The sequence below is a fragment of the Pyxicephalus adspersus genome, chromosome 7 (genome assembly GCF_032062135.1).
Source record: "Pyxicephalus adspersus chromosome 7, UCB_Pads_2.0, whole genome shotgun sequence".
Taxonomy (NCBI): domain Eukaryota; kingdom Metazoa; phylum Chordata; class Amphibia; order Anura; family Pyxicephalidae; genus Pyxicephalus; species Pyxicephalus adspersus.
The window spans coordinates 43076432-43101595 of record NC_092864.1 but is presented as its reverse complement, the minus strand read 5'-3'; the positions used below and the strand labels follow the sequence as shown (position 1 = coordinate 43101595).

Genomic DNA, 25164 nt, shown 5'->3' with positions numbered 1-25164 from the left:
ACACACACACACATATATACATACAAATATACACACATACTGTGCTAAATGAGAGCCCAAACTGCATTTGGTAGTGTGGCTTTAGCCGTTTCAAACGTTTCCTATATTCTCACAATTTAGGAACCTTGTTTCTGTGTAGTAAACAGGGGATCCCAATAGCTCATGGTGAGATTTACACAGAAAGTAAATTACTTATCAGCAGAGACTCTGACAAAGGGAGTCTTATAGCGAGTAGCCACTGCTATGCGGTCTCATTAGGTAACCCATATTACTACAGAATTCCCCCCAGCCCATTTTAGCTGGGCGCACAACCTGGCATCTTTTCAGTAAAACCTGGCCATTTTGGAATGGTAACTGAAAAGTTGAGAAACTGAGAACACTAAATTCCTCATGTGTTGTCTTCCCCACAGCTTTTTCCCATCCAGCTAGGAAAAATGTTTTTTTTTGAGAACACTGTACTATAAGGATCAATCATGTATTCAAAGTTTATTTCAAGTACAAATTATCGTATTACTTAAAAAGAACTAAAACAAATGATTCATAAATGTTACTTGAGTTTATACCATGTGCATTGGGCTGTCCAATATTGGAAATAAATTTCAATAGGCCCAGATCACACCAAAGGGCTACACTGATGTGGGTTGGGTGGAGATAGAACGACATTTAAACAGAACAAAAAGTTCTTCAATGTAGTGCAAAAAAAAACAAAAACAAAGGAAAACAAATGTATTTTGGCTGCTGCAAAAGAAAAAACGGCAAATTAAAGGGGTTGACAACAATTGTCAACTCAAGCAAGTTTAGGGTGTGTTAACCGCATGTTAATCAGTATGACTTATGAAAGGACCATGAGAGGGAACATTCACAAGTTTCTACAAAATTTACATATGGGATGCAAAACCAGAAAGGAAAAAAAAAGGTAAAAGCTTAAAAATGAGCACTTACTAAAATGTACTGCTGTTCCTCTTTACATGCCTCAACATACCTTTATACAATACATTTGCAAGAAGACAATTTACCAGAATGAATAAAAACAGTTTGTTCCTATTCACTGATAATGCTAATAAAAAATGTTTAATTTTTCTGAGATCACCGTGAGCCTCAAGATTTAGGGAGGTCATTGTTGGAGGAGATAGTTTATAACAAAGCTATTAGCGATCGGGCCAGCTTTGGAAAACCCTCCTGTTATTAACACTGCATGAATCGGCAGAATACAAGAGTTTGTAATTTTGTCGTCTTGTTAAAATTGTGTTAAAGGTCTGTTTGCTTGTTGAATGCATTTTGTGGGTGTAACGCTGCCTATTTTATACGCTCAGTCTTTAATAGCACCTTTGGTCCTCGTGTAACTCGCAGATCAAAACACCACGCTAAAGTAAGGGTTGATGATGCTATTTAAATGTGTGATTCCCGCTGTCTTCTTGTTAGAAGATTTAATATAATAGAAGACCTTGTCTGTTTTGTAATTAACACATCTTTACTGCAGAGATATTTGGAAGTGATTGCTGTGAATATACTGGTTAGTCAAATAAACAATCACACACTCACCAATTTTCTGTTATCAGACAAATTTGTGATTTGTACACATTATACTCCAGATCAACAAACTGTGATCTAACAGCCAAGTAAGAGATACACATTAATACAGCCCTTTATTTTTTTCTGGAAATATGTATTTTCTCTGACCCTGCAAACATAATTAGCTTGTGGGATGTGTGGTTTCAGTAGCATGGCTGGTGTACTAATTGCAACTCTTGGAATTGAATACTAAATATTTGGAAGCTGTCAATAGAAAATAGAAGCTACATCTTTTTTGTACATCTGTGTTCGTTTGCAGAAACATTACGGCTTGGAAAAAATGAAAATGGGGGGGGGGGGGGGAACTGGACGGAATTCTTCCTTCTTTATATCGTGCTAACATAGCAGGTGACGGACCTATGGAATGTTCGAAATAAATATTTTTTATGGGAACACATAATAGTTACTTGGCTACTTCTAAACTAACAACCTTCCAAAAATTGACTAAACAAGACAAAGGTTTAGATATTTTGTCATCTGCTTCTTTTATTTTTTTTTGTGTGTTTTTTTTTTTGAAAGCATGTGATCATAATCTTTATACACATAAGTGTATTTCCACCTTGATTGCAAGTTCAATGATTACCAAAAAACAAAAACTTGTTCTGCTTATTTTTTGACCTTCTATTTTCTCATAGTATAGGTTATTTAAAAAAAAATTGAAAAAACAGAAGCCAAGTGCCCATTGGCTTTATGTAATATTATTAAGTTAACCAGCAAGATTTCTTTTACAGTAAAATGTGACCATGCTCCTCTCTTTACTCCTGAGGCAATGTCCCTTTCGAATAAAACATATTTACGTCCCTGTCTGCCATTTTCTTTAAAATAAAGAAACCGGGTTGTGTATGTGCAGCTTAACGTATGTGGACAGGAAGGTGCTGGGTATCCTGGTACTCCCAGGTATGTCACAACTAAAACTTCTGTGCAGAGCGCAAAACAATTGAGATCAACATTGACTGTCCCTTCTGCAAAAACAGACCTGCCTGATAACAATTTTTTTGATTTTTAACCACCTGACCGATAAGCCCGACCTTGGTACGGGCTAAAAAAAGTTACTATTTTCGATAACCCCGAACTTTTCTCCCTATATTAAAATCATCACTTACCTGGTCCCGCTGTGCTCATCCAGCGTCGTGTTCGTGTTCCAGCGTCGATCTCCCTCTCCAGCGTCGGGTGCCTTCTCCGAGAACCAGCGGGACCAGGTAAGAAGAAGATACCGGCCGTCTGAGAAGAAGATGCCGGCCGGCTTCTTACCTGGTCCTGCTGATCATCCAGCGCCGTTCCCCTTCCAGCGTCGGGTGCCTTCTAAGACAAGAAGCCGGCCGGCGGAGGAAAAAAAGCCGGCCGGCGGAGAAAAAAAAGCCGGCCGGCGGAGGAAAAAAAGCCGGCCGGCGGAGGAAAAAAAGCCGGCCGGCGGAGAAAAAAAAGCCGGCCGGCGGAGAAAAAAAAGCCGGCCGGCTTCCCCCTGCATGTGTGTCCCTCGGCGATGACGTCGGCGCGTGTCCAGGAAATTCAAATTCAAACTCATTCAAACACATTTTGTATTGGATTGAATACAAACTCCTGTATCCAATCCAATACAAAATAATACAAAATAAATACAAAGTATGTAATTGGTAAATTCAAATTCATATTTTGTATTGGATTGGATACAAACTCTCGTATCCAATCCAATACAAAATAATAATAATAATAATAAAAAAAAAAAGTAAAAGTAAATAACTTGGAAATTCAAATTCATATTTTGTATTGGATTGGATACAAACTCCCGTATCCGATCCAATACAAAATATTAGAAAATATATTTATGTGGTTTTGTCTTTAGGTATGTGACGGACACTAGGGAGGTGTTTTAGAAAAATATATTACTATACAGTATACCGAATTATCGCATTTTCAGTATTTTTCATTTATGTATTCTTGTTTAAGCTGATTTTTTGTGTCTTTTATTTAATTTTATTAAAAGTATTTTTTTTTACATGATTGTGTGTTTCAAACATTTTTTATATTCATGATAGCTACTAGAACCCTTGTTCGGACATATTTCTGTAAGTTACAGGTCTAAAGCTTTTGGAACAGAAATCTAGACCTCAGTGTAACGCTCAGGTGGTTAATTATAGTGATCAAATCTTCAGGTTTAGAATTGATATTAGGGGAGATACACTGGGAGTACAATAAAGCAATTATTGTACTACCAGTTCAGCTCCCTCATTATCAATTCTAAACCTGAAGATTTGATCATTTTAATGAGATAAATATTAAAAAAGGACCAGGTACTTTATTTCAGCTTTAAACTGCCTCCAGTATAGCTCACATGACCAAAAACCTCACCTGTCCCTCACACCATATATGATCAAGAGGTAGATTAAAAAAACACAATATACACCAGAATTTCTTGAACAGGGTTCCTCCAGGGGTTGATGGGGTTCCTTGGGCAATAAGCAGTTGGTGAAAAGTAAGTTACCACTGTACACCAACATTCTTTTTGGCTATCTGTAAGGGTGACATTCTTCTCACTGACCACTAAGCTAATGTTCTGTGAGCGGTGGATATAGTAATTATAGCTGGAATTTCCTGAAAACCTTAAAAGTTATTTCAAGCAGTTCCCTCGTGTTAAAAAGGTTGGGAAGCACTGATATACATAATAAAATGGCTAAGCAGCACTGAAGCTAATCTACAGCAGCAGTGTTTCCCCCAGCCCTTTTCAGCCAGGCGCACTACCCGGCACCTTTCAGTAACCACCTGGCTGTTTTTTGGTTGGTTCACTATACAGGGGCTACCATCCGCCTACAATTTCTTCCCACTCACCTCAAAAATATTTTTCGGTTAAACACTGAACAGTATTACCAAACAATTTAACAACCCAAGATAGCTGATTTGTTGGCAACGATGCGGCTAAACACCATTCAGTTGGTTAGAAGATGCGCCATGACAGCTCTTAGCATATTTCTCTGTGTATATGTCAGGAATTCCGCTCTAACTGTAATATCTAAATCTAAATGCAATCCTAAAAAGCCATATTAAAGACACAGATGATAAATAAATTCTAATAAAGATATGATGTCTGCATTTTCATGGGCACGTCTATGACATATTGCAACTTTCTATCTCAACAGATAGACCTCCATGTTTTCACTATGATAGCTCAAAAGCATGGTTTCCTTTTTGCCACCTTATTGTGTGCTGTATGACCAACCGTGTTGTACATATTGAATTGTTGTTTACAGTTTTATTATGTGTCATTTTTTTATAGTACAGAATAAAAAAAAACCCTGGCCTACAATGTACAGAACTTATACAGTTCTTCCTCTGCCGGCATCTAGAGACCTAACACCAACTTAGTAGTGATTGAGACAAGTCACAAGGCTACAGAAGAATTCCAGCAGAAAATAACAAGTAATTTATCACTTCTCGCAGCATTAAAAGAATGCGACACAAATGTTACAACGATGAATGCAACCTACTGGTGTGTGATAAAACACTAACACAAATAAGTGGGGAAAAATATAGCAAGAGCTGTAATTTGTACACCTTATTTCTAAGGATCATTTTAAATGAGCTGTTTTGGAGGTAGATTAACATTCATAAAAGTTAAAATGGATTACAAGACCCTCCTATTATTTAATATTTTAATCCTGCTCAGAGTCTAATTTTTACTCTCTACTCCCCTTTATTGTTTTTATTCCAATTTTTAAAGAACATTTTCCTGGGAAATTTGTAATAATAATAATAAAAATAAAGGATTAATATAAGCTAGTCGCTATACTACTGAACAATATTCTAGCACAGTGTTTGTTAACTGGGGTTCCTCCAGAGGTTGCTAAGGGTTCTTCAGCGATGTGCAATCTGTTCCTATCAGGTCAGTTTAAGTGACACCAAAGACTGTTTTGGCTATCTGTAATGGTGACATTCTTCCCACTGACCTCCATGCCAATGTACTGTAAGCTGTGGATGTATGCATTCATTTGTATGCTTGGATTGGTCTATCCATGTACTATTGCATTGACCTTGAGGACACGCATCTTGTTTCAGACAACCTGGGCTACCTGGCATCATTGTCAACACTGCAGGAACAGCCATAGGCTCTTATCAAAACAATCGTATACACTCCTGTCTTATCATACCACTAACTTGTGCTTCCCAATTTGTGCCAAACTGTGCAAAAATATTGCAATGGTACAATCCTGAATCATCTAAACCACGTATGGCACAATACCGATCACACGTATTCCTGTTATTGGAAATCCAACCAATCAAATTAATAAAGTCAAAGATGGTAGGGTGAACTTTTATTTATAGTAATAGAGGACATGGAATGAATAGTGGTAATAGACTAATCATCCAAATGCCTGGTAAATCCATTACAAAAAAAGTCAACAACCAGTATGACCAGATCCTATCACTAAAGGGGTCGGGACCTTGGGCTCTGTTTATAAAACTTCTGTATAATTTAAACTATAGAAGTTTTAACCACCAGCCCATGAAATGGGAAAAACAAACATTTTGTGCAATTTAATGACTAGGCTTCCCACTCTAATTGTCACTGATCACTGATCGTGTTCCTGTTTTGCTATGCAGTTTCGAACAGGTTTCTTTCTCTGTTGCTACAAAAATGCTGCAATGAATAAAAAGAAAGTTACATGGCAGAGATGTGTGAGATCAGACACTGAAGACCCATCACCAACATATGTAGGGCTAAAAGAACCTGCATTCAGCAGATTACATGAAACTGATGAAGGTAAACTGAGCAGCCATACTGATTAGCATGGGAATAGCGTTTCCTAGATAATGTTAGCAATGTGATGACTGATTTCACTTGTCTAAAGATGTTATTTAATGATAGGTGTACTTCAAGGCAGATCTAACCTCCCACAGCAATGCTGGAACTGCATGCACCAGCACTCCTTGCTATGCCAGATCCTTGCTGAGAATTATGCTTCCCTCACAACAAACATAAATATGCTAATCATCATCTGTTGTATCAATATATGGGGAAGTATACAGACATTAACACATTTACTATATACCTTACATATATATTACCAAAGTTTTTACAAGCTCAGCTGGGAGAATTAGCTAAACAGCAAAAATAGATGTGTGTAAATACAGCCATTCAAGCCTAATGTTTGGAAATGATATGTATATTGTAATCAAATCTGTACTAGATGCATTGCATTCCTACAAAATCTTGTTTGAAGCAAACTAAAATTCTCACTGTCCCTGTGATTGGGGACCACAATTGTGTTCTCAAAGCTCCAGTTAGGGTAGTTAGTTAGTGGGCAACAAGTATAAGAAAACAAAGTGGACCTTTCAGAAACTGCACAATGATATTGCTGAATATTTTATAATGTGTAGACCTTGAGACCCAGTTTTTCTGAGACTAAAATTTTGTCATTATTCTGCTACAGGCAGGTAGATCCCTGTCTTTTGTGATCAGACCACAACAATGATGGGAAGCAGAAAAAGGAGGGGGAATCTGATCTCTGGTCAGACATTTATGACTACAGCAAAAAAAAAATTGCGCAGGTACCAGCTCAATATACATTCTCGACATACTTCGCTGTCAATTAGAACTCTCTGGAGAATCAAGAGAGCTGAATTTTGGAAACCTAGAAAAGGAGTGCAGAGGTCAGTGTTGCCAAATAGCAGTGAGTGTAGATTTTACTTCCATGTGTAGATGTGTAGTAGGATTATGTACCTATTCTTTTGTAATACCAAAGAATAATAATAAAAAAAAAAAAAGTAAAGTAAAGTTTTTCTTGTTTTTTGTAATTAGATATATAGTATATCACAGGTATGCGTGTTTCACCTTAATCCAGTCTGGAGATGGAGCTCTCATTTACTTGTATTGTGCTCTTCCCATTTACCACAAAAATTGTACACAGTTTGTATACATTTCACCTTGATATATTGATTTAAACAGAGAACCACATATGAATTTATATAAAGATGTCATCTTGCATAGAACTTTGCATAGTCCATAATATCGCCAGCACAATGACATCTCTAATCAAACAGGGTTTAAAGAGTGACAATTGTGTCTGAATTTAGGCCACCTTTGCTATTTCATCTCTGTAGGTAACCCATGTGGCTCTAGGAATCCTTTGTCATTTAAAAGAAATGTACTAAAGAATGCATTTGGTAAAATGATATATATTTAAATATTTAGATCCTAATAAAACAAAATTGAACAAAATCTGTTACAGTTTTCCTACTCTGTTTCTCATGCTACTCTGGTTATATAACAGGAACCAAGAACATCTGACGGTTGCTTTTACATGTTACATTTCATTTATCACGCAAAGTAACCTGAACGCACAGTTGTGATTTGAAGTCAACCATGCTATTGTAATGTATTCTGTGATCACACAAGCATTGTTGATATGCCAGGTGTGGAATAAGGAGGGAAAAACTCTAATATCCCATCTAAACATCTTTTATCACCTGCAACAGATCGGCTATCAACCTCTTGACAAGCTTGCTGGATATTTAAAAATTTAAGTGAACATGTGACCCTGTGAGAGCACCCTGCGTGTGTTAGTTATGCTGCCATGCACTGTCAGGCAGCCACGAGTGAAAAACATCATCCCTCTTCCTCTGTAAACCCCTCGACATAAAAAATTCAGGAAAATCAGACTTTTTATGCCATTTTCACTGGAAAGCACAAAGAAACCAAACTGACTCATGCCAAATGAATATCACTGAATTGCTGTGATTGTGTACTCAGAGTTAAGACACATTGAAATTATTTATACTATGTCAATTTCAGCCATGGAAAGAGGGATTCCTCGGAGTATGTGCATTTTCTCTCCCTTTCCTTTGAGAATTCATCACTCTAATTCTATTTACTAAACAACTCGGAAATACCTGCAAGTGGCAGCCAGGGTTTAACCCCCTCCTGATTTGGCTCACCAAAGTGTAAAAGGATCTCACTCAAAAAGAACGTCTTTGCAGTATTATAGTTAAAAAAAAGAGCAAACGTTTTACGTAAAATAGCTCCTGCTTTGCTTGGGATAATGCTTTGCCCTTGTGTGAATATTTTATAGACACTGGAGTGCAAGCTCTGCGGTTTAAAAAAGGGCTGAGACACCTATGTACTTTGTTTTTGTTTACATGCAATCCCATCTTTTGATATGGCAAGAGGTCCTTGATGCAAACTGCACCAAAGATGCTGAGGAAAAAAAAAACTCTAAAGGTAGAGGGGGAAACCACACCTAAAAAACAAAATGCACATAGGTATACAAACATGTGAGATTTAAACAGACATAAGCCTGTTATCTAAAAAATAAATAACAAAAAGACAAAAAGTAAAATATTAATTCTAGGTGCACTTGCATAATGTATTTTGTCTACAAACCAGCTGTGCAAAAAAAAAGTATTTTTGAGTTATTCTGCATATCAAAGTAATAATACAGATTATACAAAAGAAAAAAAATGCTTTATAAACAAAACACTGCAAAAAAATAGATTGTCCTACTGGACACACCACTATGATATCTGGTAAAAAAAATCCTTCAATTACATAAAAATTTCTTGAATTATAGTTGATGTTCCAGATTACCAATATAATAAACTAAACATTCATATTACATGCAAGGGTTTTTTTTTATCTGCATTCTGCAAGTGTGATCCACTTCATGGCTGTTTATATTGAAGGACCAGGAATGTTAATAAAAGCCCCACTAAACCCATTAGCAAATAATACTTTCTGTCGTTGGGTAAATAAATAAGGAAATTGCAGAAAGTTTTATGTCATTGTCAAGAGAAAAAAAAAGGTATATACACATTTAGAATATTTACTGCCTGTCGCAACATAATAAATAAAACTGTAAGTGTTGACAATAGAAAAATAAACCCTTTCCCAGCCAGTATTAATAATCTGCTAATCAGAGTGATTTGGGTTAAATCCTGACTGTTAAAATTTGGTTGCCCACCTAAACAGATAATAAAGAAGTGGAAATAAAATTTTAAAACATTTGTGCATGCAGTAAGTCCGTGGTAAAAAAATAATAATGATTTAAAGGTCCAGATACAATATATTACTGTCCTCAAAACTTTGCATATCCAGAGTTAAGCGGACAGCTGCCATAGAACACTGTGATCCTATGTGGCATGCAACAGATTTGTTATAGTGATTACACATTCTCCGGAAAGCAATTGTTGCTGTTCAAGGTACTACATGGCAACCTATAACCTTGCCATGCCATATTCAATTTTCCTTTTACAGTTGGTTCTTGTGCATATTTATTCAGTAAGTCTAAAACCTCATAGCATGATAGTAATCTCAATTTACCCCAAATGTCTTCACTTCATTATGGTAATAAATGACACCTCACTGATCCAATTAGTTCATTCATTAATTAGCAATCAGATCATCTAATACCTCCTAGCCTTTCAGAAAGTAATAATTAGTTTGTTAATATAATAATCACAACAAAAGAGGACTCAGCATGTACAAAAACGGCCATTTCCTACAAGTTGTTGCAAACACCCAGGAATAAAATAACGTTAGCTCGCCATCATTACGCTGCTGCAAAACAGAAAGCGCTGGAGAGTGGGCTGCGGCACACAATGTTTAGCGAGATACATAATGATGGGTTATTTTTAAGAGGGAAGGGAAAACTTTGGTAATAATGCATTGCGATCATTTTTATCATATCTATTATTTTACATCACAATGGAAGTGACATGTTCCAACAAGACACCTCAGCAGTATTTTAAAGCAGTAAAGCATTCAAGACAATTTCGGGAGACTGAGTTTTTCTAATCCACTCTCCCTGTGGCTGAGCAAAATCGAATTGCCTCTCACATTTGCAGACAGCTCTGTGAAGGTGATAATAGACCTGCACCCTGCTGTCACGAGGCAGGAAATAGGAAAATGGCATATGGGGGCTGAAGCGAAATAAAAAAAAAAAAAAAAAACGAACCAAACAAGAACAAAAGAGAATTCAACAAAGGACAACGACAAGCCAATATGCTTTGCAAGTTAATTTCTTTTCAGATGCATTAGGCATACTTAAATCTGTCATCTGTTTCCTTGGGACAAAAAAAAAAAAAAAGGCTTGTTGGGATGATTGTCTTTATGGAACCTTTAATTTTTTACCAATACGAAGAGAAATCATAGCAAAAGTGACTGTGTGATTTAGGGGTTCAGCACATGTGATTGGATAGGAACCCTGTAATCCTTAAAGGTTCTAACGATATGGGTTGCCCGCTTTTAAAATCCATGCGTCCGACCGATTAAGCAACAATGAGGTGAATGAGGGGCCGGGGTGTTTAAGTTAAGCTGCCAGGGCTAGCTTAATCGTAGAGACAAACGAGCCCCTTGGGAGAAAAGTATTGTAATAATTGAACGCCTCGGTTCAGATGCTGAAAGGAAAGAAGTTTACAACAGCAAGTGGTTAAGCACAGTGAAGCATGGAGTGATTGCAAGAGAGTAAATGCTCGAGGCTGAGCAGTTTGTATCAAACAGTGTGAGCCAACAAAACAGCTTGTACCATACCTTTCCCTTTACACTCTGAATCGGATCCACTACCACGGCTACAGCTCTTTCCGATAAGGCTTCAAAGCTCTGTTGAGTGTTGATATCGACGCCGGAAAGCCAGCAACCGAAGCCGGGGTGACTGTGGTACCAACCCACCACCATCTCGGGCCTGGAACAAAAAATAAAATTGTTCATACTCCCCAAACATAGGACAGCTATGAAAAGAGGCATTAAGCTAACAGGGTATAAATTGGGACAAGGAACAGCAAACTCATTGGTGTGAATCAAGCACCATTAGGAACATTCACCATAGTATCATTGTAAAAGTATGAACATGAATAGGTGTGACAAAGGAGTGCTATCATTAAGGGATACACATTAGCGATGGTAGATCGTGCTTTCAGGATTTCACCCTGTTACCACACCTTCCCTGAGCCAGTTTTTACCCTTTCAGCACTTGAGTAAATATCTTCTCTTTAAATATCAATTAAACCAGCAGTACAACTAGGAACCCAGTCAAAAAGCAATTTGCACTGTTCCGCTCAGCTGCTGAGCCTTTTGCTAACATTAATTTTGAAGTTTTTTTTTCTTCTTCGCAGTAAAAGAATTTTGAACATGCACATGACAACTGTTGAGAGGTAAAGAATAAAACTGCATAAAAAATGATACGTGGAATTAGCGTGACCATATTTCAGTAGACAGAATTGTTTACTAATAAAGCAATTAAGACCAGCCCTGACGGCAGATCTTCAGCTCTTCAGCTTCTTGCTCATAAAAATTACTTGCATAAAAAATAAAAAGTCACTGAAGGTTTATTAAACAAAATCATAGGAACTGGCTGGAAAATACAACACTATACATAAAAGCAATGTATCCCATAGGTTGGGGATACATTTCCTGCAAAGAAAAATAAAATGAGACCTTATTAGTTGCTATAGGTAATTTTGTTTTAACCTCCATTTTTGTATAAATTCAAAACCACTGTGAAATAGATGACCCCAAGTCAAGAGACTACAGATCCCAGCATAGGTTTACCATGTATTGGAGATTCCTAGCTTTTCTACACCTGCTGTATTGACTGGCAACAGATGAATGCATTTTACAGAAAGATTCTGTGGATAAATGAGGTAAATTTTTTTTAGACAGAAAAGCAGTACTTTTATTACTAGACAAAATGGTCCTCTGAAATTTTAGATAAAGTAAAGAAAGTATCAGGGTTGTATTGCCAACAATGTTACCATGGTTTCTAGAAGGAGTGGTAAAGGAAAAAAGGGAAAAGTTTCAGTGACGTTTTAGAGACAAATAAGAGGTGACTTCCGCTCCCTTACTTTGGGCAGATTTCTTCCAACTTACTGTTGTGCCTCCAGGAGCAGAACTAAATGGACTGTCCCCCCCAAAAAATATGGCTATACATAAACTTTAGTAGGCAATGTTGGTTGAAAACTCCCCACCCGGTAGTAATCAGAGGTCTCTTTGTTCCTCTGCTCTGGGACACCAGGGCTGTGGGGATGGTACACAAAACCTTCAACACTATTTATGAAGGTCGTGATACCCCTTATTCTGACTCCTTTATTTTTAATTTTCTGATTATATATTTTCTGTACCCATTGAAATAATGCAACATACTTTTATCAATGTCAATGAAAGGGAGTGGTTTGTGTTTACTGTCCTGTTGAGCAATTTTACAGCTGCAAGGATGGTGTCTGTTTTTTGCAATGTGAATTTTCACTGCACCATTATCTGGTGGTTCACCAAGGTAGCTTGCTAGAAAGCCCCTTTCTCCAGCCACATTACCCAATACCAAGCTGCCCAGTTTCTTTTCTACCCTCTTTATGCTGTGCTCCGAAAAGAAAGTGAGAGGTACCATACTAAAGTATGGCTATGATTAGGAGCATATGTGGAGGGCACAGGTCACCCTGCAGATGAATCTATTCCAAGTTACATCCTAGGGGAATGTGAAGTATATATTGCAGGGGAAATGAGGGGGGTTCATCTATTACACATTCTCTATCGACTATTTACATGGGGTTTGGGGGAGGTAGACAACACATCCACGTTGAAAGTTCACTATATTCTTGTGATTTTCAACAGATCTGCAATGTTTTTGAAATGTATATGCAGACTATTTTGTTCTCCATAATCATGATTAAATGTCAATTTAATAGGAACTCAGCTGGTTCTAAATTGCAATTGGGTATACCACAACTATTATGTAGATGCAGTGACCAGTTTCATACAAAGATGTTGGATCTTTTGCTGTATTCCAGGTTTGTGTAATTCTTTACAGAGGGAAATCAGGATTGGGAAGTTTTTAAAAGCATCTATTTACCGCCATACATAATACTTAATACAAACAAAAACCACAATGTAATGTCACTAGTTTTGTTGCAGAATATTTGTATATAATCTATAGCCCTTTAATGTTACTTAAAGCACATCTACTTTTGAGAATGTTTGCTCACTTGCTATCATGCCAAAGCTTTTTGACCTTAACAAACTAGTAGAGAAAATTAATTTGGGCCCTTTACCTGAGAATTCCTTAAAATGCTCCCTAAAACTGGATCTGTATTTCACTACTACTAGAGACAGACAAAACCAGGCATTTAGCAATGGCAGCTCCATATTTCTGTTAGGACAAATGTAAATAAGGAGAGGGTTAATTATAAATTTACAAGCAGAATGGGAGTTGCTGGTATAGTTACAGGAAGTGTTGGTGTGATGGGGTAAAGCATGCTCTATGCTAAAAGTTAGTATCTGCAATCTCCGTATCTGCAATCTCCAGACTGAAAGCTAACATCCCAATGTTAGCAGGATTTGGTTTCCTCATTACAGCAAGCAGAAATCTCCTGTTCTTTTTACATTGGAACCACTGTGGTACAGGACACCTCAGCAAGACAAAGGTGTTAACTTGTTGGTGGAGAAAGCAATCACTGTCCTGCAAAGAACCTACACTTTTCTGCAATTGTATCCAGGAAGAAGCCAGTAATCATCAAATGGCTAAGGCAGGGATGAGAGTTTTAAGTATTACTAATCTATGGCAGAAAAGACTGAAGAATCCTAACAGATCATCCCAGCTATGTTTTTTGCACTGTGCAAAATCTCAAGTCCTCCTAACACAAAACTTATTTTATTGTTTAATGAAGTTGTAATCGATTTTAAACTAGTATAAAGTTTAGTGTCTAATATTAAAATGTGATTGAGTTCTGTTATAATACATATGCTATAAACACAAGGTCTTACCTTCCAGTCTGCTTTAACATGTCCAACATTTTGGCTTGAAACACAGGATCCACTGCCTCCACACTAACACCCTATAAGACACAAAAATCGATCAATTAACCCCAGTTTTCTCAGTAATCTATGCTAAAGGGAATTTCACAACATGATTTTGCATTTTTTAAAAATAAATCAACATGCATATAATGAAAATATGCCCAATTTATCTCAATATTTGCAGCATGGGATGATAGTTGCAAACCAAGCTGTTCAGATAGCTAATGGTAAAGGGTTATTGCTGTTACAAAACAAGACACAAAACTGTTAAAAGAAGCAGGATTCATCTTCTAAAATCAAGTTAATTAGCAAATGGAGCAACTTGTGACAAACATGACAGTTTTGTAGAAAGCCTACACAGTTATGAGTAAGGCCAATCCAAACATTAGCGATAGCATTATGGAAAAGACAGTTTAAACTGCAAAAATCTATTTCATGATAATTCCAAGGAACAGCTAGACTCAAAGTCATGGAAAAGAACAAAACTAAAAAGGGGGAAAAAAAAAAACCTACACACACCGCAATACCAAAACTCTTACTGTTGAGTGCAACATCTCACAGAACAGAGTTAAATCTCAAAAAATATATGTTAAAATACCGTAGATTGTGTCATGCACGTTCTTCTGTATATATTTAATAATTCTATACTCACCAAAATTGAAAAAAAAATGAAAATTTTAGCTTCAAAAAATAAATAAAATGCTTTAAAATAAATCACTTACAGTTCCAGACTGAGGCATGGCAAACACATCAATAACTCTGACTGTGTAATCATCCACAAACTCCCCAAGCATCAGTCCCATCACTTCCATGGGGACACCAGCCCGTCCATGTTTTAACATCTAGAATGAGAGGAAAACCATTACTACAAAAGGACTTGTGTATTTTTAATAAAAGTAAACACTTTACATGTATGGTAAATTCAACACAAGTTTCCCCGGTCTATAACTAATGCACTGTTTGAGAATCTTTATATTGATGTTTGGAGGAGTCACCAATATTATTTCATCAGTATACATACCATCTGTTATCGAATATAAAAAAATTGTAAACAAAAAAAAAATTGTTTAAAGAATGACTAGGCTATTCAGTTTAGCAGATTTTCAAAGCTGACCCACTAAAAGGACAGTGAAAAGCTGCAAAGAAAAAAAAAATCCTACAATCCTCAATCCTAAAAAATGCACTCCAAAAGATTTATCCTCCTCCATATACCATTTAGGATATCCACATTACTTAAATTAGCTGCTTTGTAACACTGAAACAGCCCAAAGCTTTACCCCAGTATAGGGTGTTTCTATCTGTCAGTCAGTACATTATACAGGCACCAAATAGTTCAAGGGCAATGTGTTTGTGGCAGACTAAAGCTACAAACACACGTCAAATTTTTCTCGTCCGATAATCGTCTTGAGGCGGATATTGGGCAAGAATCTGGCGTGTGTACAGCCCGCGTCGTTCATCGTCCGTGGATCCGTCCTGGCGGATGAACGACGAGCGACCCTAATGCAAGAGAGCGCAGCAGGGTGCCGCTCCGTCGCTCTCCCCCTCCCCTTTCCATAGAGCAGAACGGTGCTGTATGTACAGCACTCGTTCATGCATCGTGCGGTTCTTTTTCTTGGAAAGGATTGTGAAAGATCCTTTCCAACGACAAGAATTGCACGTGTCTACGCAGCTTTATTGTAAGCATTTGTCAGCACAGTTTTAATAAAAGGAACAATGATCCTGCCAGAACACAATCTGTGCAGCTAAACCAATAATACTGATAACATGCAAATACAACATCTAGAGGCAGGACACACTTCGTAGTAATGATTCTTTATATTTTTTCTGTTTTGTGTAGCTTAAAGGTGTCAACATGAATACTATCAGGCCAACTCTAAAGTGCCCTTGAAAGTTTAAGTGAAAATTCAGTGATATTTACAAAACCCATTACCTTAAGCAATGCCAGAGAGGAAATGTACACCTGTTCAGCAGTATCCACCGCTGGGGCATCAGTAGGAGGGCCCTGAAAAACATAACCAACAACCATTCATAAATTTGTGTACTTAAAAAAAAAAAAAAAAAACCCTTTATATTCACCTACGTTTTTAGGACTTCAGAGAACAAATTGAAGGAAAAGTTTGCCATGGCATATATTTAAACAATAAAATAAAGAATACCAGACACACTTGCATCAATGTAACAGCTAACATGTCTCCATCTGAAACCAGCATACAGAAGTTAAAGTGAACTAAACCCTTCAATACTCCCCCTGCCCCCATTCCATCACAGGTGCCACCACCTTCTCCCTTCTTTCCTTCCATATCCTGATCTTTAGCCATCTTGATTCGCTGGGCTGAGATGATGCAACTCCTGCACCTCTTCCTGGCATGCACAAGAGAAGTTGGGAGTGCTGGGTATCCCTGGTAACAGAGCTGAGCATGCGCAGCTCAGAGAAATTTGACAGCCGGGAAGTGATCGGGCAGGTAAGAACAGTTACTGAAGGAGGGGCATTGCTTGTTAGTGGAATCAGGACCTGCCTGATTTTCAAAGTTGGACTTTTACAGAAAATTAATTCCAAACATTTACAGGAAACAATTCTTTTCTACAACCTGTTGATTGTATTTATCAGTTATTAAATATTTAATACTATAGAGGCAGCCGAATTGGCTTTTTACAGATTCATGATATTCTTCTGTTGCACACCAATTGCACATTACCATTTTCTCTTGATTTACTCCTTTAGCCTGCTCAGCCTGAATGAAAACATGAAAGACTCTTATATCACTTACAAATATCACTTTTTTCTTTGCTTTGATCTGCACTTAAGAACAATAACATATCCGATATATTTTGCATTTACAGAATGAAAGTGACAGTGAAAGTGATCTACAAGTAGTGCAAAGTCAGGTGTCCTTACCACCACCCAAGGTGTTCATACTAATAAAGTGGCATGGCGCATGTTTATTGTACATATAAAGTATATAAATCTAAAATCTTCTGCATCTGGGAGTCTCATACTCTCCTAGTCAGAAATGAAGAAGCCTTTAACTAAATGAATTATAAACTTTAAGCATTCTTGCACAGTCATAACAAACATTGAGAGGGTTACCTTACTTTAACAGGATGAGCACCTTGCTGTTTTTATGATTTCTGTCTTGTGGAAACCTCTCCACATGGTCCTTGATACAGACAGGCAGGGGTCCCTCAGCTCTGCACCCTTGCTAACCAGCTGTTTGATTACTGCTACCATACTCCAAAGCTACCAAAATTCAGAACCGTTTGGATTTGATTGCTGAAATACAGTTGGTCCTCACCTATTGCTTTTTAATGAGCTTCTGAAAGCTGTGCGCAGGTGTCAAAACAATGATTTTCCAAAGCTGGGGCAAAAAATGAACAACTGGTAGCCACAGTATTTGTACTGAAACAGATGATGGTCAAAGGGCTGAAGGACAAATACTTCTACAAATAAACAGGGGGTGGGGGTACTTTGTGGGAAAGTTCTGCAACTGTTTAGTAAAATACAGCAATGTGTGCTATCCAGGAAGCTGTCTGCAAAATGAACTCAAATACATTCCAAACCATCAACACAATTTAATGCAAAAAAAAAAAAAAGAAGAAATGGAGGCTAACAATGACATGTTAATGGGAATTCAACAATTTATGCTTGTTTAAATGAAGTCCTGTGGTATGAGATATCTCCAGCAGACAGGCCTTTTCATACAAGCAGCCCAATTAAATCAGTATTTTGTAATAAAAGATGCATTTCAAATAAGTACAAGGATACATTTCTGAAAGCAGAAATGAAGCCAAAAGCAAAGTACATAGCAGAAAACGTTTTAAATTTTTTGTTTTTTTCAGCTACTCTTGCAAATCAGACATCTCTGCCATATGGTGCCAATTACTGGCTAAACAAGTCAAAGGTAAGTGATACCACTACCCAGTAGATTTTGTCACTACACTGCCTTCATTCCAGGATCATCAGACTAGACAAGGTCCATTAAAAGGATTGTTTTGCTTAACAAAAATGTTGCTGTTCATGTGAAGAGGGAAATTGCAACTGCAGCTCATCTGCATCATCAGGAGAGACCTAAGCAATTAGGGCATGCTTTTTTTACCCAGCTACCCTTGCGAACATAAAACCTTGCCTAATCCTCCCAAAAATGTAATAACAAGGGTATTGCTACCCTGAGGGTACCTCTAGAGTCTCATTTTTCCTACGTTCTTAGTTTATGAGCATATCTGTGATGATTACCATGGGACACTCCCAGGGCTCAGACTGGACAGGGTTTAGACAATTTTAGCGGTTTCACTGCCATCATGGGCAGTTTTCAGGATATCCAGAATGAAAAGTTCTTTACTAATGACTCAATGGGCCTGATTTATTAAAGCTCTCCAAGGCTGGAGAGGATACACTTTCATCGGTGAAGCTGGGTGATCCAGCAAACCTGGAATAGACCTGGTCAAGGATTCAAAACATTTGCTAGCAAATTGCAAATGACTTGAAGAATTGAAGAAATTCATTTCAGATTTGTTGGATCGCCCGGCTTCACAAATTAAAGTGTATCCTCTCCAGGAGAGCGTAATAAATCAGGCCCAATGAATCCAGTACTGCCCTATGGTGTAAAGAGGTAGCAACATTACCCAAAGAAAAACAAGCTGGAATGTTATAAAGTTCTTTTGCCCTGCAAAGCTTGAATCCCTATAATTGAAACCACCCAGGGAAATATAAATTTGGCTTTTATACTTTATAATTTTATTTATAGAATCACATACTACTAGAAAAATCCAACTGCATTCTTGGTTCTATCAATTTATTCATACCTGTATATTAAAACATGTGTGTGAAAAACATACATAATTACACACACACACACACACACACACACAGCCTTACCACTATTTGGAATAGGAGTATAATAAATATACCTAGGAAAATGAGAACAAAATACATTTTTCCACTTACTGGAGAAAGGTCAGTTACCAGACACTTGAAAAATCGGCCTGACTGATTATCTCTAAAAAAGTATAGCCGCTACAATCTGCCTTTAACTGTCTAAAAGTGTTAGCTAGTGAAGTGACCTGCCTGCAGGGCAATAATCACAGCCTTCACTCAGGAGGTAGAAACAATCTGAAGCCTGGAGCGTCTTAGCCCAGGTTTCCACTAACTCACACCCCAGGATAATGATGATATCATGATAATGTAATTGCTAAGGAAAGTCATTTCAAGCGCTGCTGTGCCCGTACCCCATTTCAGTACTTCAGTACCCCAGGACTGTGCTAAAAAATAAACTAGAAGTTTGGGGTTTTCTTTTTGTGTGGATGGGGAAAAGAAGTTGTTTAAAATATTAAAGAAATGCAACTAAACAAAAAATGATGTTGAAATATAAAATGACAAGAAATTGATGCAGAAACTGCTTTTATGTTTGTGTTGCTGTTGCCCAGTAACTGCAGCAGAAAAAACACTTTGTATGATAAACTATTGTATGATGTTCAACATTTTCCCGTTTTGAAGGAGTAAACTCCAATTAAAATAAAATTTAGTACAGTACACATGAAAACAGAGAAAAATGCTAATAATTGTAAAAACCTCCCATGCTTGTTTCCTGCAGCAGCTACATTTTTACTTCCATTTTTTTCAATTTGAACTAGTTATATGATGGCCATTTTATTATTGGTATTTCAGCTACTTGGCTACGCAATGACAACTAATTTTTATTTATTTGGATGAAAAATATAATTTTTTCAACCTTTCAACAATGTATCTAATTTGGGGAAATTTCATGGGGGATATCATGGGGCTAGCAGCTTACAAAGGAAATTATATTTATTGTGCTTTCTCTTCAGCACAAAAGGAAGAGCATTTTTAGATCACACATCTAAAGATCTTACGATAAAGAACTGCACCGGTCACACAATGGGTGTGGCATAGGCAGAAAGAAAGCGAGAGCTATGGGATTCCTAATCAGAGATATTTGGATCATTGGACAAAACTTTTCAAACCTGACAGATCACAAGCAGTGGGGCCAAAGGCCTGCTGTTGTAATATTTTACACTCCAGACATGTAGAAATGATCAATCTGGCATTTTTTAATTCTCCGAGGTCACGTAATGTGAATTTTAAAGATCTAATCTTCATGAACATTTCTACAAACCAGCCTTTCACAACCTTTTCTTTAGCCTAAGGAACCATTTAAAAAATCTGCAGGTCTCAGGAAAGTCCTGCTAAAACCAATTTACCTAAATTGGTGGCCAGTGGAAAGAATACCTTCCTTACAGTACCTGCTGTAAGTAATTGTGCAGATGACTACCAAGTGTTGGTTTACCAAGTTGGAGATCAATCAGCCACATATTGACAGACCCCTAGTAGTCTCTTGAGGAACCTTTGTTGGCTGCTGTAGATTGTTAACACGTATCCTAAAGTATGGCCATGGCTTTCGCTCTCCTAATGTATTATTACCTTGTATTACCTTGCAACTGTAGGCACCCACTGAAGAATTTGTTTTTTGTACTAGGTAATGGTGCAATAGCATACAAGAAATATATATATATATATATATATATATATATATATATATATATATATATATGAACAAACACACACACACACACACCTATATTTAGTGAGAGAGAAAGAACACAAAAAACCAGTACTCGGAAGACATATATATATATATATATATATATATATTTATATTAAATGCACTTGGGTGGAAATTTGATGAAATAAACAACATGCAGGTGAGAAAAGCATGTGTCAAACCTAAAATGTAACACGGCGCGAAAGGTAAGCTCATTTTGTGAGAGAATGTCATTAAGCAGCAGAGTTGTGGTAATGCTTGCGCTGGAAACCTTGCACTGCCTGTTTTTTCACATGGGCAGTACTTGTTGACAAAGTGCTACAAAAGGCATTTGAGATGGTAACAGCACAAACCTAATGTGTTATCTGCTCAGGCCTTTTAGCAAATTTATTAACACTATTAGCCAGTTTACTTCACCTTCCTGTTAGTGTGAACTTCTATCACTTACTTAGCCAGGTTTATTAAATACCTGCTGATTACACTAGAGTCAAAACGACTGATAAGAAAACTGTAATGAGAGGCTGAGCTGTGTTTGCTGTAAATACGCCTAGAAAGTAATACATATTAACAAGGGCTACAATAAAAGATTTTTTTTTCTCCTTTATTCACAGTGCCTTTAAAGAGAATTTTTTTTTTCTTTTTATAGCGCCTGTTCATGTTTGCTTAGATGACTATGGCAAGGTGTCAATGAAGATTAATTGGCTCATTCATGGAGGAGAATTGCAGCAATCCTTAAAGTGTATGAACAACCTGAACAATGAACTTGTTCTCTTTTAGTTTGTTATATATTGTTTTAGGAATTAGTTATATCTGATTAATAATTGCAAAACTTATCTGTTTATTTCATCAGAAATGTGGACATGTACATTGTTATCTCAAGGGGTCTAATCATCCCTGACAGCTCCTATCTTGGACTCCCCAACAATTACCCCTATGTTGTGAAGAGAAGGAGAGTGGGATGTATGGATACATTAATTGGTCAAGACAACAGGGCAGTGTTGACACCATTTTCTGCTAAAACAAGAAGGGTCTTCAAAAGCTAGAAATTAAAGAAACCATGAAATGCACATATACAACCAGTGGTTACCTTTAATGATTGGATCAAAACATCCACTCTACACAAAAGACTTGTATGGTTGCTGACAAATACAATTAGATGATAGCTTTGTTTTCCTCCTGGGGATTAGAATGATAAAGCCAAGGCTGGGGAGTGAGACCATTTTTCCCGAAAACTGACTCATGGTATTCAATTATTGGTTACAAATCAACAGCCCTTACACCAGAGCCGGCATCTTCACTGCCAACTCAGATTCACTATGCTATGTACTTTTCAAGCATTGGGCAGCCGTTGATGTAACCAGATTAACTCCGGTCCCTGGCTTCTAGGTCCAGGCTCTATGGCACATGCAGACTTTGCATGCATCTTTTGCCAAAAATATCTACCTTCTAGTGAGTGTTTTTTGTATTTTGAGTTTATCACCGCTTTAATACATGCTTACAAAATTTACAATTCTGCCACAGAATATATATGTTTTTCCAGTGAATTCTCAATAATAATTTAGATTTAGTTTCCCTCTCTCATAATTCATATATGAAAACAGCCAGACTTCTAAGTCACTGGTTAAGGGAGACAGAAGCATAAAAAAATATGTAGTTATCTCCCCTATCTCATTCACGGTTGTCAAACCGGGTGAAACACTATCTAGGGCTTCCAGGTAAAGAGTATGTTGCCTGCTCCCTTGTGAGAGAACCTAGAAAAAGTATGTCATATGATAGAGGGAGTGAAGGTATTGCTATCCTGTGTCTCCAATGTCATCAATTGGCTGCAATTAAAGAGCGGAGATCTAGTAAGTACTCCCTTATATTCACCTTGACTATAATGTCGCAAATGAACAATTTGATTTAGGATTTAAAATTTAGGAAATCTTCCAATGGGAAATTGGGTATATGACAGCTACCAGTAAGTGAAATAATTATCATACCTGATATTTCAGTCTCTAAATCATTGCTATCACTGCTATCCTTACATCCCCAAAATTCCCAAATTTCCCTCCTGATTCTTTGCATCACAACTGAATCCCAGTTTACCTGCTTAGTTGATCCCCAAGCGCTTGGTGTCAAATTCACAATAATTGGCATCAGACAAGCATCTAATGCTTATTGGTAAAAAAGGATAATTTTGTGCTGAGCAATCCACACTATTCCAGCTGCACAGGAACCAAAAGTTCCCTTTATGCTAGGACATAACAGCTCCTCAGCAACTAGCTGGCTGTAGGCTATCCGCATCTGCTCTATCAAGTCATAATGTTAGAAATATTCTAATTTTTTTAAGCCAGTCAAAACACAACAGATATGCCATGAGATGTAAATAAAATAGATGGAAATCGCGGACATATAGTCGTTAAAGGCTGTTTATTTCATACTTGAGAAACAACCTTTTAATACTTTAATTTTAAAAGCATTAAACAACTAGTGTGAAAAACAAGCTGCATGTAAACTACAGCTACAGCGTCTGCTTCAGTGCCGAGCCGCGGCAACCTGTTCTAGGAGGTGTTAATTGGCAATAGGAGTACAAGTCAGAAGCGTGTTCCCCATTGTCCAAGCCCAGCAAGGCTAGGTCATTAAAGTGGAAATGAATTCGTTCCTGCTGATTTAACCCGTTGGAGGCTCAACTGACACAAGACGGGAAATTAACTAGGAAATATGAACACAGTCATAACAAGTAAGGATGGTATAAAAATCAAGAACAAGGGTACAAATATTTTCTTATTTGTATTTTAATTGCTAGGTTAATAAAATGTCCTTATCCATTCAGAACGATTTGGCACTGTCCTAATCATTTTAATGGCCCACACTCATCAATCAATCTGGGAACAAACATCGAGACCTTTCTGGTGCCTGTGCCAATGATCTCTACTGAGGTCACTTATGAGTCGATTTCTTGGTAATCCACTGCATTCATAGGCTTCCCTTCCCCGCCTTTGCATCCCTACAGGGCACAGGGGATGGAGAATTAAACTGCTCACAGCAGCAGAGGACCAGTTATACAACATCTGCAGAACTAACAAACTCTGCAGGTTCTTTCTTACTTGGCCACAACATTAAGTATTTACCGCTGCCCTAACATTTCCTATGGAGCATTCATAGAAAATACATTCAAAGGCCCAACAGTAAAATACATTTAAACTACAGTGGTTAAAATAAAACACAATCTGAAGGGTGATATTTCCATATAAAAGTATGTAAGGGATACAACCTCCGTCAGGATTGCATTGCTTTTTGTGTCCTGTTACTGGAACAGGAAGCGAGGGATACAGTAAGAGAAATTGTAGACAACAAAAATATTCTTACCCCTTTCAACCACTAGAAAAACAAAATTAGTCAGTAATATTTCTTTTAAAATAACTAAGTTCTAAATAAAAATTTTAATGCATGTCTCATAAAAAACGATGTTTTAAGTACAATGTCTGCAAGCCCTTGCTATTTACATTTAAACGTATGTGGACATTCAAAGTACATTTCATATCGAAGGTGAACAATCATGCAAAAAAGAAAAACTGGACAGAATGTAACGCACATGCCAGATTGAAGTCAGCACAAGTTTACACTCTGATTTCATACATTGGAATGAAGTGCTGACATCTACCACGTGAACACAAAAATCTGGTTTATTTTTCTCTTTATTTTCTGATTAGATACCTGTTGCACTGTGAATTTTCTCATAATTTATTTACTAAGATGAGTAAACAATCACTCTAAAATATTAAATGCATAGGCTATGAACACGTCAGATGATTCTTGTCCGATAATCGCCTCAGAGCTAGTTTCAGAGGAGAACCTGGCATGTTTACAGCACTTGTCCAACGTCATTCTTGGATCCGTCCTTGTGGATCAACAAATGACGAACGATCGTAATACAAGTGAAGGGGAGAGAGCACAGTTGGGTGCTGCTCCGTCACTCTCCCCCCTCAACTTTCCGTAGAGCAGAAAGGTACTGTATGTAGAGCACTCATTCAGTCTTTTGTCGTTGCCCAACGACAATTATTGAACGTGTGTACGTAGCCCTAAAACTGACCTCTGTACACCAAGCATAGTTCTCCCCAGAGGTTTTTAGCCGGTTGCTTCGCCCGGCTACTTTGAATACCCCGCCCAGCTCTCGGCAGCTCTCATCCTCGGATGCACGGATCTCAGTGAGGCTCCTCTGTGTTCTGTGCCATCCGTTCAGAGGATTGCTGCCGATGAGAGGTGAGCACACAGTTCAGCCTTCATGTGAAAGAGACA

At 37.4% G+C, this 25164-nt stretch overlaps 1 protein-coding gene across 1 annotated transcript in view; it reads right to left on the bottom strand.

Annotated features, from left to right (window-relative positions):
• The window catches only part of PSMD14 (proteasome 26S subunit, non-ATPase 14), a 68054-nt gene that overhangs the window by 17119 nt on the left and 25771 nt on the right, over positions 1 to 25164 (bottom strand). The window contains exons 3-6 of the mRNA XM_072418237.1: positions 16257 to 16328; positions 15049 to 15168; positions 14294 to 14364; positions 11072 to 11222 (exon numbers count right to left, since the gene is read on the bottom strand). Of these exons, the coding sequence (XP_072274338.1) occupies positions 11072 to 11222; positions 14294 to 14364; positions 15049 to 15168; positions 16257 to 16328 (414 nt within the window). The remainder of the gene's footprint in view (positions 1 to 11071; positions 11223 to 14293; positions 14365 to 15048; positions 15169 to 16256; positions 16329 to 25164) is intronic.